The 17,315-nt window shown below is 41.0% G+C and overlaps 1 protein-coding gene across 2 annotated transcripts in view; it reads left to right on the plus strand.

The window, feature by feature from the left end:
- Positions 1-17,315, plus strand: part of sema4bb (sema domain, immunoglobulin domain (Ig), transmembrane domain (TM) and short cytoplasmic domain, (semaphorin) 4Bb) — a 69,768-nt gene that overhangs the window by 24,579 nt on the left and 27,874 nt on the right. For both annotated transcript variants that reach the window (XM_088079732.1, XM_042512246.2), the window contains exon 2: positions 3,421-3,863. In XM_088079732.1, coding sequence (XP_087935858.1) covers positions 3,743-3,863 — 121 coding nt within the window. In that variant the 5' untranslated portion in view covers positions 3,421-3,742. The remainder of the gene's footprint in view (positions 1-3,420; positions 3,864-17,315) is intronic.

Raw genomic sequence — 17,315 nt, forward strand, 5'->3', positions numbered from 1 at the left:
TTCATTTGTCTTTAGTAGTCTGTGTGAAGTTGCTCACCACTTACCACCTGTAATCTGGTGTCCATAGTTACCATTTATAACCTCTTTTGAATGTGACTGTGCATGGCAACTGCCAACAACTTCTTCTGGCCAGTGAAAGGTCAATGCGAGAGTGTTGAGTTATTTTTATATGCATTACTGCCCCGCAGAATTAGCCAAGAACTTTCCTAGTTTATCAGAGTGCCAGGAAACCCTCCTAACAGCACCCCTCTCTTTTCATTAAAATTTAAAAGACCTCTGGAGTTGCACAAGAATAAGCCCTGGGAAGACTGGGACCTGGGGCGTGCGACACACGCAGGGCTGCCATGTTCGTTGTTGCAATCTCAGCAGGCATGAGGGGGACCAGGCGAGGAAGAGGGAGATGTCACGGCTCATGGACGGGGGTTTCAGCCTCCCACTCAGCTTGCTTCAGTGTAGCAGCAGGAGCCAAAGCAGACTGGTAGTCAAGTGAAGAGTGACACGGACATATTGGTCCTCTGGTTGAGACCCAGAGAGACAAGGGTGTGACAGCGAGGCACAGATGCAGAGATAAGGGGGGAAGGTCTCGTTCAGTAAACCTAGTGTAATCTATCTTGCCATTGCAAAGGTGAGACAGATGACCTGCCACGCAACTACAAAACTGCCAGTTATTATGCAAGACAGACAGCTTGCCAGTGAACTGCAATCTGTCTTCTACCAGCCATCAACTTAGCAAGCCATTCAGTCAGTGAGCAGCTAACTTTGCATGCTGCCAGTCTGTGTGTTAGCCAGTGTCCATCTGTAGTTTTTACACTGGCAGGTAGCGGGGAGACGGGGTTGTAAATCTGTTGTTTGTTCTGCTTTCTGTTGGTGTTGCGTGACCACGTTGATCAGAAGTTTAAAATGGCACTCCCCAGCAGGGAACTGTCTCAGCAGACAACCTGGGGCCACTAACTGACCCCATCGTCTTGGATTTATTAGCTACCGTAAATATTTGAACGAGGTCTTGTGGGAGTTGTTGCAGTGATGCAAGCACTCAAACAGAGACGCCATGTGCTCTTCAGTGTTTACTTTATAAACGTCACCATCTATGTGGGAGCTCAGGGGGGAGACGTCCAGTGCTGTTGGGCAATCAGAAGCAGTGAGTTACGTTGTATCACAGGAACGGGCTCTGCTGTGTTCACTTAGATGTCTGCCCTAATAGGATGTTGGTAAATTCATGATAATCAGTTTTCAGTTGGCACTCCTCATGCTCAGGTTTTGAATACCTTTCCAGGTATTTCACTGCAGCTGTTTTATGTATATAATGTGTTTTTAGCCACACAGGTGGCTCTAGGGATGGCAGTGTTGGTGGATCCACTGCTTTTGAAATATAAAATCAGAATGCTGTGAAATATGGTAGAGACATTCATGACATCCTCAGGATGAATTTCAATAGTTTCTGTGATCCACTAACTTATCAGGTCACCATTTTATTTTATCAACAGAAGCAAAACATATGACACTCCATCAGCCCCAACTGGACAAAGTGTTTTGTGCTAATTAGCAGTTATTACATGCTAACATGCTAAACTAAGATGATTTATATAATGAACTTTACCACCGTTAAACAGCATTTTAGCATTAACATTATCAGTTCATCTACAGCAATGCTGAGCCAAAGTACAGCCTCACAGCTTACATGGCTGTTTTAAAGCAGCTATATTCAGTATTTTTATATCAGCATTAAATCAAAAGACTTGTGCAAAAATAGCCACTTTTAGCAAACCCAAAGATAATTTAGGCCCAAGTCTGCATCTTTCTGTGTGTATATGGAGCTTTATGGCCTCCTTTAACTCATTGTCATTTACTGGCCCAACTTTACGGTTCAGGTTCACTCACCTCTCCTATACAGTAGCGTCATTTTTGGGTAGTAGATCTGTTTTCAGAGAAAATGCACAGTTCTAAACAGCAGATGGAAAAAGTTAGAGGCTAGGTGATAATGGAGATCATTTAATAGCATAAAAGCCAGATTTTTCCCTTTAGAGCTAAAAAAGAGTGACTATTGCACTTGCTACAGGCGACCGTACACATGGCACTAAATGAATGTTAGCTGCCTGTCGGCTGGATGTGTGAATAAGCAACTCTTTGGTAATTAATTCCTCATTTGTTTGTTTCCAATTGGCCAAAATGAGTTCCAGCTGGTTTAAAAGTCCAGTGTATAGGATTTAGTGGCATCTAGCATTGAGGTCACTGAACTCAATTTTCTCCCGTGTGCCAAGCATGTAGAAGGATTACGGTAGGCGAAGTGGACCAGCAAAATTCCCTATCTAGAGCTAACCTTTGATTTGTCCCTTCTGGCCTACTGTAGAAACAACATTGCCCACTCTGTGGGAGTAAACCTGCTCTGTATGACGATATAAAGGACTCATTATAATGTAATGAAAAACACCATTCTTATTTTCAGGTGATTATATACTAATGAATACATAGTTATGAAAAGGCCTATCTTTTCATTTCTGTCAATAGATGCACCTAAATCTTGCAGACTGCACCTTTAAGAGCTACTAGTACACAATTTTCCAGTTTGTTTTCATCATTGAAGGATACAACTTGTGTCCTTTGTTTGTTTCACAAAGAGGGATGGAGCAAACAGAAGTAGTACCTATTTCAGGTATTTTCCAAGACAGTTGACCCACTGCTGAATAAAACAATCTCAGCATATATCTATATATCTGGCACTTTATCTGCTCAATCATACAGAGGCCAATAAAAGTCAGAGAGCAGATGTGTTCATTGCGCCTCTTGAGTCAAATTACAGAGTTGTCATGGGAGTCACTGTTCTTTCATTTATTTCTCCGCTTAGCCACAAAATTAAAGCCAAACTGCCATATTATCTTCTCAGACAGCATAATTAAATACAGGGATTAAAAAAAGAATCTGACATGCGTTTTTATCTCACAGAGACACTTTGTGGGCTGCTGTGCAAATTGGACATTTAAAGTTTGTAAAACCCTTGAAAGTACCTCATGATGTGTGTGTCCATGTTAGCTGGCTGGTGGTCTGATCGGTCTGTTCAGCTGACTTTTTCTTTGGCATTGTGCTGAAAGACTAAACAGTAGAAGCATAAATGTTTGTTTTTGCCATGAAGCTGAAGCCATGGGTTTGCAGTTAAATATTAAAGTCTTCGGAGAGGTGAGTGGGTGATTTTTAGGTGATGAACACCTTAACTCTTGAATTCTTTATTGGTTGTTTGCAGTAAAATCCACACCATTCCCCCAGAATGAACCACAGCCAAATGTATCAGTTATTTAGCTTTTGTTCTTGATTAGAGCATCAGAAGTTGGATATGGATCTGTTATTCCAGCTTGTGTTTTAACTTTTTTTTTTAACACGCTCTTGGATCAAACATAAAGAAATGTCTTCTCTCTTTTCTCTCCACAGATCCATAATGACTTTTACTAAATGGCCACTGGTCGGAGCTTAGTGCTGATCCGTCGCAGAGCACTATGAGTAGATGACAACAAGCAGCCTTTAATCCAGAAAGGATTCCTCGTCTCTGTGCTAAGAGTCTACTAACCGTGTGTAAGGACCACTGGGAGTACAAGAATCAAGTCAAGGACACGTTCACTCCCCCTCAGCCTGCAGGAAGATGGGAGTGAGAAAATAAAGCTGTGCCGAGTCAAGGGGAGCTTAATGAGTTCCAAGGAATCTTAAAACAAACGGTGTACATTTGTGTATGTCTGCGTGAGAGGATCAGGCAACCATGTGGACATTAGCTGCGACTGTGCACTGTCTCCTGGCTGCTGCGCTGCTATTGGCTAGCTGCCTCCAATTAGTGATGGCCTCTGAGGACGACGTCACACCGCGCATCAGTTTCTCGTACAGTAAGTGGAAATAATTACCTTATGCACTTTCCTCATGACTATTTTAAACATTGCAAGAGACATTTCAGTGTTTTCACTTCTTTTTTTTTATTACTGACTGCTCACTAAATCCTTTCCTCAAAAGCCTCATAGCTTTGTAACTGTAACTAGCCACAGCAAACTTGTCAAGCTTTTTTGATTTTTCAACATGCTGCAGAGAAGTGCGTGGTGCTGTTGTGAGAGCTGTATGTAATTAGTTTAGATTATGTTTAATTGTGAGAAATGGATCTAAGATTGTGTTTATCTCCTCCAATATAAGATGCAAACACCAGCCTGTCGAGCTATGCCCGCAGCAGTGACATAATGCAGCATTACGTCCGAGGCCAGCAGCATTTTTTGCTGCTTTGTTTTGTGGGGTTACAGGTAAACAAAAAACATCCCTATTCATGACAACTACATCCAATGTGTAGGATGCAAACTTTTTGGCTGGGACATACCACTGTAACCTTAGTTTTTAGCACAACATCATGCATGTGGCGAATAACTTCTTATATAAGACTATTTTGCAGGGTTTTGTTTTAAAATGAGCCACATAAATAAATGAATAGGTCAGAGGGCGTACCATTTTTTACCCTGTACGGTTATCAACTCAGGAGCTAATGTATCTTTGCTAGCTACATCTGAGAAATCTAATAAAACAGTTGAAAATTAAGGTGACAAAGCTAAACATTGCTCGCTAGAAATGAGTAGCCTGCTTTTGTTTTCCTCTGTGTTCACCAGTAACTTGAGGAGGTGGAGTGTTGCGAATTGTTTGTTCTACACAAAATAACATAATTTTGGCAAATTGTGAACAAAGACAACAAATACAGTTGCAACTAGATAACAGCAGCCACAATACTGCGATCTGTGACTTGAAACAAATGCGTGGGCCAGGGGCGTAAAGTTAGGAGCAGGGCAGTGACCTCCTCTTTTCTTCCTACTCTCCTACTTCCACATCCACACGACCACAATCATTTTCAAACTTGGCCTTTAGTGTGATTTTAACTACACACCTGTAAAGTTTAATGACTATATCTTGCATGATCACAGTGACAAAACAGACAGACGCACTTAAATACTCAAAAAACACTTCTGTGATATTTGGGCTATAATAGGTGTCAGCAGGACCACATTTTGCCATGATGACACAGACTCACAAGGCGAAAACAAAAAGAGCCTCGCTGTCGCGGCTGGTAACAACTGTGTAGTAAAGCAGCCTTTGCAGCAGTGTGATAACAGACCATAAGTGCCTGCAGGCTCACATGTAGGCCCACACGTGCCAACTTGAAGACGCCTGAACTACAAACACCAATTCTCATAAATACATGCAATTATAAGTTTTTTCCCTGAAGGTCTTCCTTTAGGATTAGATGTCACTCTGTGCTGAATTCACCGTGTGTTTTGTTTTCCAAACACGAAGCCTTGCCAGAACAATGGGGTGAAATATGCATGACATAACAAGTGACTCATCAGAGTTACTGAGGTGAAGGATAAAAAAGTGCAACAGTTCGGGACCTTGAAAGTATTCTTTAGCGCATATAGTCTGCCATTGTACTTTATAAGCACTTGGCTCCTCCTCTCTTTTATTACTAAATGATCATTTATTATTGTACAACTGATGCAACAATTTATCTCACAAACCTAAACTTAATGTCCCTCCTGGAGAATCCAGTGATTGAATGAAAAACCTGACTTTATCTTTGCATGTTGTTTATTACTTTACGCTCTGCAGCACTCCTCTTATTATAATAACATGGATTAAGCTTCTATATTTATGATATAAAAACATGCTACTGTTTTCCTCCAGTTGCTCAGCAAATAGCTTTTTGGAAAATTGATTGATGCATTATGAAAGCTTATGTCAAATGAAAGGAAATAAGGTTGCCGTTTGGATGCGGCTCGCAGAAAATTGACTGCTTTTCAGGGAAGTGTCGCAAAACACTTGTTTTTTAACATCCTGCATTGAAGCTGTTGGAAAAGGACAGTTCACAATTTAATTCTTAAAATGAGCTCCCCACCTCCTACGATGTATTTTTATCCTGCTCTCTGTTTTGCAACGCTGCTTATACAGGCAAATGTGCCGATCCAGCAGCAACCAAAGTACAGGCTTATATGGATGTCGGGGTGTGTTTGCCCCTGTAAACACTACCTGTCTGAATTTGACGTTCCTCCCCGTGAAAACAACAATCTGATGCTTGTTTTCTTCACTCCTCAGCCAACTCAGCAAGGCGTCATGCGGTAATTCACATGCACCATCTCAAATTGGCATCGCTCATACCCAAGAACAACCTTTCACATACTTGAGCCATTTAACTTGTTTCTCAAAGAGCTAAATGGATTAAATTGGCCCAAGGCTGGTTCCCAGCAACTGAGTGTTTTGCACACCACTGATGTTTCTTTTTTCTCCCCCGCTTTGCTTCACTCCTCTCAGCATTCATAATCTAAATTCCATGTATTTTGACGGCTGCAGTTAGTGACTGAAATTCTCTCAACTGGAGAGCATAAGTAGTAGTGTGAGACAACATGCTTTTCAGCTGATAATGCGGTGTAGAAAATCTTATTTAAACGTCACCGACACTGATTGTAACCTTTTCATTAGGAGTACAGCTTTACATAAACAGGGTCTGCAGCATCACTGACGTGCCAAACGTTTCGTATATAAATAAGCCTCAATTCAACCCGCACCATTGATGCAAATCATGTAAAGCAGGTCACCGTTTTAAACCTCCATTCTGGTTTGTGTAGTCTGGAAGAAAAGGGGGACCCGGGCTGTTTTCTAGAGAGAGGACCCTTGCCTCAACATGGCCTTTTTCCTGGAAAGGTCCCTTTCTCTTTTTGTCCTCCTTCACTCTCCTCTCACTCCCTCCTTCTCTCCTAATGAGCAGGCTAATCTCTCATGTGTAGTGAGTGGAGGTTTTTGTGGTCGCTGCAGTGGGAGAGCCTTGTCTGTTTTTCATTACGGCTCTTGTGCAGAGAGACAGCACAAAGGATCATGGGACTCGGAGCAGCAAGCTTGGGTTAGGCATGCAGCGTGTATCACTGTTAGTTATCAGAAACTTCTCAGGCAGGATGTTACTGTCTTTCTCCAGAAATTTGCTGAGGAGATGATTTATTTTTCCTCCTTTCTTTTTCATTCACTTAGAAGAATAAGGAGAAATTCAAGTTCTGTACTTAATGACAACAGTTTACATTAATCAGCTGGTTAGGGCATTTGGCAGCCCCCTTGATTTTTTTTTTCTTTCTGGCTCTGCACAAACTGTACTGTGTGTCATGCCGATTTTGCTTTGATTCTGGTTCCTCCTAAAGCAACAGTTCCATATTTTTGAAATATGCTTATTGGCTTTGTTGCTCAGAGTTAGATGAGTTGATAGATGCCACTCACTTCTTAATATGAAACTACGACCAGCAGCTGGTTAGCTTAGCTTAGCATAAAGATTTGAAACGGGGGAAAAGCTAGCCTGACTCTGTCTAAAGGCAACAAAATCAATGCATGGGATTTTATCACTTCCGTATTTTTGCAGATGTAACACTATTGAACATAACAGGTTCTGATAGGTGGGTTTTGTTACCTTTAGATCAAGACAGGATGACTCTTGTCACCCTGATTCCAGTCTTTCTGCTATGCTAAGATAACAGGCTGCCAGCTATAGCTTTATATTTACCATACAGAGCATAGACTGTATATAAAGGTGGACAACGTGTCTCCACTCACTCCCACTGTACAAAAATGAAGCCAAAATATCTCGAGTAAGGTTGCTGCCATCTTGAGTGACATCATTTGGATCCAGAGTCTGCACAGCAGCGATCGTGATGGCGCCATTAATTACGAGCACACTGTATGACACACTCGGCTGTCAATCATGTCCTTAAAGCCCCCTTTCTGTAGCATTAAATTACCAATTAAAACCAAACTTATCAGAAAAACAAACACTGGAACATACATGAGCGTGATACGAGCTCCCTTAGATGACAGAAAACATCTTTGGGGAAAATGTATTGATGTGTAATTTTTCAGGTTTATGACCTGTACTGCTGTCAGTACTGCTGGGATTAAATTTAGCACAACCTTTTTGATCTTTTGTATGCTGGATGCCCTTTTCCCCCTTTGCCCATCCCTCTGGTTTGTCGTAAATCCTGTTTCTTTTTGCAAATTATATTGATAAGGACCATATTTTTAATTAATATAATTGTGTAATAACTGACAGAGTGACAGGTTACCTTAAAAAGAGAAGACATTTTCTACAACGAGGCTCACATTAGCACAATTTCAAACCCACAGTTTCAAGTAGGCACCACACACTCTGTCAGTTACTATTGTACATACAGGGAGGAAGAGAACATTTTCGGTCTTACTACATTCACACAGGCTGCTAGTAAAGAAGCAAACTCAAATCAAGCGGAGCTACTGGACATGCCGTGTGTACTCAGTGTACTCAGTGTCCTTTCCCGTTTACGTTTGGTTTATGTTCACCGAATATTGTGCGCTTTCTCTCATGCATGCTAATCCAGTGACCTTGGCAGTGCGTGGATCGCAGTGCAGAAACAGAGGAGGGGCCGAGAGAGGGGGGGTCAGGCCAAATGCTCGTGATATGCTCCGATGCCCACCTAAAACCCAGCAAGGACACGCCCACTGATCCTGAAAGAAAAGCGGTCTGTGGCTTCCAGCAGAGGTGGCACTCACAAGTGCCTGCATATAATGCCATAACAGCCGCAACAATGGGGCATAATTACAGCACATCAAGTCCGTCTGTTTCAGACGCTTTAATGGCTTCATCACTTGCACGCTCCAGGGAATGTACAGAAAAGTTCAGTCTTTGCAGATCTCAATCAGGAACATTTGATTTGAAGACAATGGCAAGCGGGGAGGAATAACGGTGCAGCTGTTAATTAAGATGGACACACAGGAATGTGAGGTTAAAAAGAGTCATTAGGTGTTTTTCTTTCTTTTTTTCTTCAGATTGTTAGGATGCAGTGATTTGTCCAAAACCAAAATGTGGTTTGCCTCATCACTATTAACATCATGCAGCAGAGATTTTTTTTTTTTATAGTTTTACAGTTACTGTGACACCTTTTATGATGGACTGAAATTTACTTTTTATTGTTTAATGAAGCATGTTGGATTTATATGGTTTCTGTGCTGCTGGCTATAAAAAAATACTGGACAAGTCACACAACATAACATTTTATTCATTGACTCATAGACAAAACCTTTTTGTCACACCTAAGTATCCATATTTCTATTAAAAAAAAAAAAAAAAAAAAATATATATATATATATATATATATATATATATGCCATTTATGGGCTGTATCACAAACGGTGCATAGAAGTATTAGGGCAGTAACTATTTTCATATGTAAATGGAGTACAAATGAGCCCTGTCTTAGGCGGATCGGGTAGCTATACAATTTCAAAAAAGTTAAATGAGGCCATCAAGACAGATTGAAATCCAATTGTTCAAACCACCCCCAGCTATTTAAAATGCATAAATGCATTTCTCTGTCCAAGATGTTCATTTTTATAGTATTCCAGAAGTAGCAATGCTGGACTTAACAAAAGTATTTTATATTAAAAGTTATATGGTCATATAATTCAAATTCATCCACGTTATGAAAAATGAAATAAAATATTTGTACACCCATGAAGATTTAATATGATATCGTTACCACGCACCATTGTTATCTTTCAATAGTGACACACTTCAAGAATAGGCATGTGCTTAGGAAACACTTATGGCTTTCACATCTGAGTTCAGGCAGAATTTAAATGGTTAAAAGCAGTCGTCTCATGTATCTTTCATTAAAGTCAGAACTTTCCTGATTCAGTTCCAGTATGTTAATACGCTCCACATGCCTCTTATATTCCTTCTTGTGGGTGTATGTAAAAAGAGGGAGCGAGGTGTGTGTCCCTCCGAGGCCTGGCTAAATATATGTTATAAAGACTGAGCTGAAGGACTCTGTTCCAGGGTCTGATTTTATAGAACACCTATCTGTCCGATTTCAAACAAACATGGATTCTGTCTTTTAACTTGATCAAAAACGAAAGCTGACAGTCTGCTGTGCGTGCAGGTTTAGCCCTCACGTAATTGTGACAGGAAGCATCGTCCTTAGCAATATGAATGACACCTGTTGATGGAGATAGTTGAATATTTTTCAAACTGTGTCAGGGCAAAATGACCATTATGAACCAAAATATCCTGAGCTCACCGGGTGCCTGATAGCAGCATGACTCTACAGGAAATAGGTGTGTGTGTCTGTGAGTGTGCGTGTGTGTGTATGTGTGAATGAGAAAAGCCATTAGCAAGGAGCGTAAAACCAATGTGCTTGACCACTTCTCGTCCCCCCTACTTTACTTCGTGGTGGGATGAGTAGAGAGCAGGAGACTCTGTGTGACTCCTGCCTGCTCTTCTCATCAAGGGCCTCTCCAGAGACACACACACACACACACACACACACACACACACACACACACACACGTTGTGTCTGCATGCTGTGGTAGCACTTAAAGACCTTCAACACATGCCAGTCCAAAGTGAGTGCACTCATTAAACAGCACACAGCTCCATTGGTGCCCTAAAAATCGACAGGAGTGTTAGCTAGCTAGAAAATGGCGAAATGTATCTTAGTGTACTGTGATGGGATTCTAGCTTTAGCAGAAACCATCTGCAAACATGTGCAAGCCAGCTGGATTTGGATGTTTGCAGTGCCAATACAAATGCCTTTTTTTCCTCTTCAAGTCCACTTGGCCAAGCCATGGCATTCATCAAGCCAATCTTTCTTGGTGTGCCTTTTTTTGTGTGAGTAAGGACGTAAGTAAGTAACAAAATAAAGAAAACACTTGGAGTAAAGGAAGGTGGATTAGGATGTGGAAAGTTAGAAGCTTCCCAATACGTCATTTAAGTTACAACAGCGGAGCAACTGGTGTATCTGCTCAAAAAGATGCAGTTAATTACAATTTCCTCAGAGAATTTTTTTTTACAATAACAAAAACAGGGATAACAGATAGGACAGTGGTGGGTAAAGGTTAATATAATACAGAAAATTGAAATTGCAAGATTAACTGTGGATGTGCATGGAGAAGATAGAAGCAGCTGTATGGAGAAAGTGTTTGAGTCATTATTAATATTTGCAGTCATATTAATAATACATATTGACAAAAGGACCATTAATGAAAAGAAAAAATGAAAAAAACAAACAAAAATACTTTGATAGGAAAATGAATAAATAAAAAGAAAACCAGTAACAATAGGTGGATAAATAAGAAGTGTGTCTGTGCCTGTGTGACTATGTCTCCATTTCTCTCTGTCTTAAAGTGTTTATGTTTGCAGTAGGTGCATGTGTGTGGTCTTATTTGTGTGTCTGTATATGTAAATGTACATGAATTCCCAGATGTATTTTGACAAACAATTGTTGTTGCTGTCAACCCCATTGACACATTGATTCGATCTCCTGTGGCTGCTTCGTAATAAAAGAAGAAAAAAACGTCAGGCACACTGCAGAACTACAATATTGCAAATTATTTAATGCACGAAGATAGTGACATCACAAACACACAGGCTCCTCCTCAGACTTTTCTGAAGTTGGTACGCAGTTGTTGCATTTGACTCAGCACCTGCCCTCATTGGTCTGGATGTGCATGTAAACTTGACTTTTGAGCTTCATAATAAAAGCCACTGTGTATCAGGGTTGGAGATTAGCTCTAGTCACCAGCCAGATGCAAGTGGCTGCATATGACTGGTCTGTTAGGAATAATACCTTAAATGGCTCACAAAGGGAGTTGGTATTGTTTTGAACAGTTGACAGTTTTATTGCCTCACAGCTATAGCAACACATTCACAGTACTGTTGAAGTTTGTATGAAAAATAACAAAAAAACTTTAGAACTAACAAACAAAAATAAAAGAATAAGTCTGAGTCTGAGATGCTCCTGTAATTCACGAGCTTATAGAGTTCAATAGTTCAGTTTTTCCTGTCCTAAGTGTGTTCAGTGTTTATAACTACTACTACCGGGTGCTATATCGGTATATAGGAAATGTTGACTTGACATTAGTTGTTACTTAATACAGCTTTGATACAACAGCGTTGTAAGCAATAATGCTGGTGAGTCCCTCATATGTGTGTGAAAACAATAGGAATCCCATGTGGGAGTGGCGGACCCCGCTACTAAAAATAAAAAAATACCATATAGAGAGGTTATTATAGAATTTAAATGCATTAGTTATTTCTGAAAAAATGCTGGATGTAAATAAATAAAACCAGATTTGCCTTCATTAAATGTATTAATTATAACTTAAACTGTATTAACACACTCAGTAATAATAGTTTTTGTATTATGAGGGCTGGATGGAATTTGGCAGATTTATTTTTCATTTTTTAAGTAAAAAAAAAAAAGCTTTTCTTAGAATTCTGAATCAGATTCCAGTAACATCTACTGTGAGAGAGGGTAGGAGGAGGATGGAGAGAAAGAGAGGTTGAAGAGCCATCCCACACATGACAAGCACAGGCACGTCTATTTTGAATTGTGTATGTGTGTGTGAGGAAATTATACCAACTATCTGTCTCCCTCTCTCTGTGCTTCAACCTGTGTTTGAAAAATCCACTCAGATACCACATAGAGAGTCTCTCTCTGTCTCACAGAGCTAATATCCAGGATTTTCTCAGCTTTTAGCCGTGATAGACCACTGCGCTCCATCGCTCTGCTGCTTTGAGTGTTGGGTGGGTGCGTGCCAATCCAGAGTACATCAGGATGACACCTAAGAGCCAATAATTACAGAGCAGAGCATCATGTCTGTGTCAGCCCCTTGTTTTCTGCTTTTAGAGGTATGCAGCGGTTTATGCACTGGCCTCATCTTTGGTCTGTTGGTGAGATGTTGTTTTTTCCTCAGAGGATGAAGGGGGTATTTTCCAGTATTACAGGGTTTGTACAGTACACACAACAGTTCAGCATTTCCAACAATTATTCAGTCATTTCATGGTTTTCTGTCGTTGCCCTCATTCTGAGCCTGCACATGTAACCGTGCGGCACATTAACACCTTTTTTGCTGCATACAGTAATCCTCACACACAGCAAACACTGGACTTACACACTGTTAGGCTGTGGTTATTATCTGCGAGGTGCAGATGTCTCACAGTGTGATGTGTACACACTCACATCCAAGTACAAACGCAATACACATCATCCACAGTACACACGAAATTGCAGCAAAGCCACATCATCATTTCCAGTTATTACAAACAACACAATACATCTGTGAGCCTCATTTCCTGGCCTACAGATACTGTAGGTGTAACACTCTTTTTGAAACTAGTCCAGGGCTGTCAGCTTTTATTTACAGGCAAGTAAAGTGTGATTTTTTTTTTCTGCTCCAGTTTCTTTCTGTCTTGGTTTCTTTCAGGTTTTGTAGAGTTAAAACACACTATACATTAAAGGTCCCATATTGTTAAAAAATGAGATTTCCATGTCTTTTTTAAAATACAAGGCAGGTTTAGGTGTTATATAAATATTATAAAGTTTCAAAACGCTCAATCCAAAAATAAATGCACACAGTCCGTATTCAGAAACGGTGCCTTCAAATGAGCCATAAGGACTTCCGTAAAGTTGTGATGTCAGAACTATACTTTATAAACGTACAAAGTCTCACCTCAGTGCTGTTACAGTCCATGCCCGACTGCAATTCGGAGCAGAGCAGATGTAGAAGACTCAGAGACACTGACCAATCAGAGCCAGCTGGGCATTTTGGGAAGGGGGTGCTTAAAGAGCAGGTGCTAAAATAGTGTCTCAGACAGATGGTGAAAACAGACATATTAAGGCAGACAGTATGGAGAAAATAGTGTGTTTTTGTACATTAAAGTTTGTAAACATGTTATAGTAGAAACCCCAAATACAAGTATGAACCAAAAAATGAGCACAATGTGGAACCTTTAATTTACCTTTTTAAATTTATTGAAATCCACTCATGTAGCCTGAGTCATCATTGTTTTTACCGTTCAGTTAAGACTGAGTTAACCGTTCAGATGGAAAGGCATTATGTGATGTCTGTTTAAAGTTTCACCCCAGTTCCTGCAACCCTGTCTGCCTTCTCATCAGAGGCCTTGTCCTCTAAATGTGCAGACAAACAGTGTTTCTGTGCTGACTTGGCTGGCCTGCTGCTGCAGTTCTTGGTTGCCAGTAGTCCCAGACAATGAAATAACCATCACTTTGCCCAAATATCACAAGGATCAGTGCTGCGATGACCTTGAAGCAACTCCTGTCGGCTTCTGTCAGGAGCTCCTGCACCGCTTTCAAGTCCATTGTCAAATTACGTCAAACAGAGCCTTGAAGCTGTGCATTGTTGTGTGGCTTCGGCTGGCAGAGGGCAGAGATTGATAGTTTTTTTGGGAGGGATAAATGTGTGTCTTGCATGTAAGATAAGCAGAGCTCGGTGTGAGATTGATATCAGCTGTGCTACACTCTGCTCTCCTTTGGGCTTTCTCTGCCCGGCTGCAAACGAACCCCTTTGTCCCCGTTGCCCCCTTGCCTTGTGACTTGGCTCACGCTGCTTTAGTAAATCTGGGGCATGTTTACAGTCAGAGCTTTTAGGAGTGTCTTGGCAGGCGTATACCTTCCAAGCAGCCAATCAATTGCCCCGCCCTTGGAGTACTATTAAACCTTAGAAAAATAGGTTGATCCTGCTCTGTTTCCTCTGAAATATGATGCCTGCCAAAGTGCTGGCATGTATTTTATTTCTCAGCGACACTGTGTCTGTAAGCTGGCACCCTCTGATGATATCTTACTTACCTCAATGGTGAGTAAGCACACGCTGAACACACTCAGCTGTGATGTGAATGGAGACATTCAGAGGAAGTCTTAATTGATGTCACTGTGCTATTTTGGAGGTCTCTCAACACTGACAGAGTTATCCAGAATCTATTTTCATCTATCTATTTTCATCTTTCATCAGTAAAAAAATATGGAAATATTTGGAGATCCAAAAGAAATACTTCATTAATGTGTCCGGAACATGAATTATTTTGACGATTCATAAGCATTTTCCCTCAAGAGCACTCACTTTACATTACAGCCATTTATATTTGTCTCAAAGTATTTGTGTCTCTTAAAGGTGTAGTACAAGATTTTGTGAAGCCTGCTTATTAATTTTCTGCTCAATGTTAGCTGACAAAATTGATACCACTCATGTATGTACAGGAAATATGAAGCTACAGCCAGTTAGCTTAGCTTAGCATAAAGACTGGAGGGAAACAGTGAGCCGGGCTCTGCACAAAGGTAACACAATTCGGATACCAACACTTCTAAAGCATCCAAATTCAGATGTTATATGTAGATAAAGTGCAAAATAACAATTAGGTCTAGTCTATTTCTTGCTTTCTTCAACCGATTGTGCAAAAACAATCGTCTCCCAACAGACAAGCAACTCTTTGGCTCACTCCCAATGCAGCTCCTGCACCTCCCATTTAGCCCAACCCCTCTGTTTTGCATATTTTCATCTAGAGGTATGATGTTCCAGTTCTTGTTAAGATAACGTTAGATGGGTAGGGCAGAGTAATGGGGCTACACGGCTCTCCAAACCGAGGTTTTTCCGAGTCACACTTTGAACCAAGTGTCCTGTGAAAACACTGTCAAGATGGCTGCGCAAGCAGCAAAATTTATGTTGCACATAATGCAACAGTCATAGAGAAACATTTGTTTTACCACTAAGGCAGCTTACAATTACGTTACTAGGAAGGGAATATAACATACAAACTGCATGACTTCTCCTTTGTGTATCTCCGTTTTAATTTAAGGAGTTTGTAGCTGTTCATGTTTGTGCACAGATTCAGTCAGATTCTCTTGCAAACATTTCTTTGATCGCGGAGCAGCTGCTCTCTGTAATCCTTCGTGATATGATTTGTTTCTGCCATCTTTACCTCAACTGAAAAAAAACCCCCAAAAAACATCCCAGTGAATGAATACAATGGATACACTGCCAAAATTGAATTTCACTTCATTAATTTCTGGGAGGTTATAATCAGCTGGTGGGGAAAAGACATTCAGTTCTTGAATGTTGCATGCTGAACCTGATCTTCCAACTGGAAACTGCCCTTGAACAATGGATCCTTTGAACTGTGCCGCTGCACTCTAGTTTGGACCATTGACTAGTTTATTTTGCAGCTTGTAGGCTCTTTAATAACCACAGAGAATAGAGGCAAATACAGAGTTTGACTTCCAGGCTGAAATTCAAAGAACCTGTGGTACTAAGTAATTCAGCATGTTAACACCGGCAATAAAAAGCAGCCATATTGATGGAAGGTGCGATGTGATGAGCATTAGCAGAGGTTGAGGGCCTCGGCTTGGTGACAGCCAACTGATTAAACAGGCAGGTGATAAATGGACCTGGTGCCTGGCTGTGAAATGGCCTGCAGATGCCCAGCATTCTGCTACAGGCATGTCAAAACACACAACTGATCTGCTGCATTGGAAAGCGTAAAAAATCTCCCAAAGAATCAACCCCTGAAGATGAAAAAGAGAGAGAGAGCCTTGAGTTTCTGTTTGAAATCGCCGCAACTTGACACAACTGACGTTTGTTACTGGCTTGACCTTCTGCTCTCATCAAAGATCCATCTCAGAGTGCTTTGAAAATAACATTTTCTTCCCTTGTCTGCATGTTCCTTCATAGGTCAACATCTCAATCCAATCTTCCTGGTTACCACAACTCCCACTCAGTACCCCGACCTCAGTCCCTCCGCCCCTACCACACACCCTGCCGCTAAGTAGCCCCGGACTGCTCTCTGAGTAAAAGTTTCATGAGTTTGCTCTCCTCTGCTCGTTAATCCATTGTCTGTCTAAGAGGATGTCACTGCGATTTATGTCAGAGAGTTTTAATATGCTGAGGGAAGGCTGTTTTTGGTTCCAGTGAATGGCCAAAACTCAGGGGAGCCGTGACAGTCAAGCTATGATATGTCCCCCTGTTGAGAGGAGAGATGGCACTCCTTTGTCTGCCATCAGCAGGGTCCACTGGGACTGAGTATAGCTCTCTTTATGAGCATTTAGGACATTTTTAACAGCCTTAAGTTACCTTGAAATGAAACCAGTTTTTCCTTCCCCACATTGGAAAACTGTTTTCCAGCCCTGAATGACAATAGGAAATCTTTTTTTCAATCTTGCATCCCCTCCCTGGATTTTAATGACAGCCCCGTCTCTTCATTGACTCCAGATGTCACAACGTTTTAAACAGAATGAGCGCTGTTGATCTGAAAAGAGCCTAAGATTTGATTTTGGACAAGATGGGGGCCTATGCAGCTGGCTTTCACTCCCATAAGGGAAAAGCAATCATCTGCCAAAAGTGCCTTGAGTGTTAGATGAACCATTTGTTTTTGAGCATATTGGAAAGTTTAAGTCGTGGGTTGTAAACGTTTATGGCTGTTTACTGGCTCCATTTGCATTATGAGCCACCTGGAG

This window comes from Plectropomus leopardus, chromosome 1 (assembly GCF_026936395.1).
Source record: "Plectropomus leopardus strain MGB_pleo_1.0 chromosome 1, ASM2693639v1, whole genome shotgun sequence".
Taxonomy (NCBI): Eukaryota; Metazoa; Chordata; class Actinopteri; order Perciformes; family Serranidae; genus Plectropomus; species Plectropomus leopardus.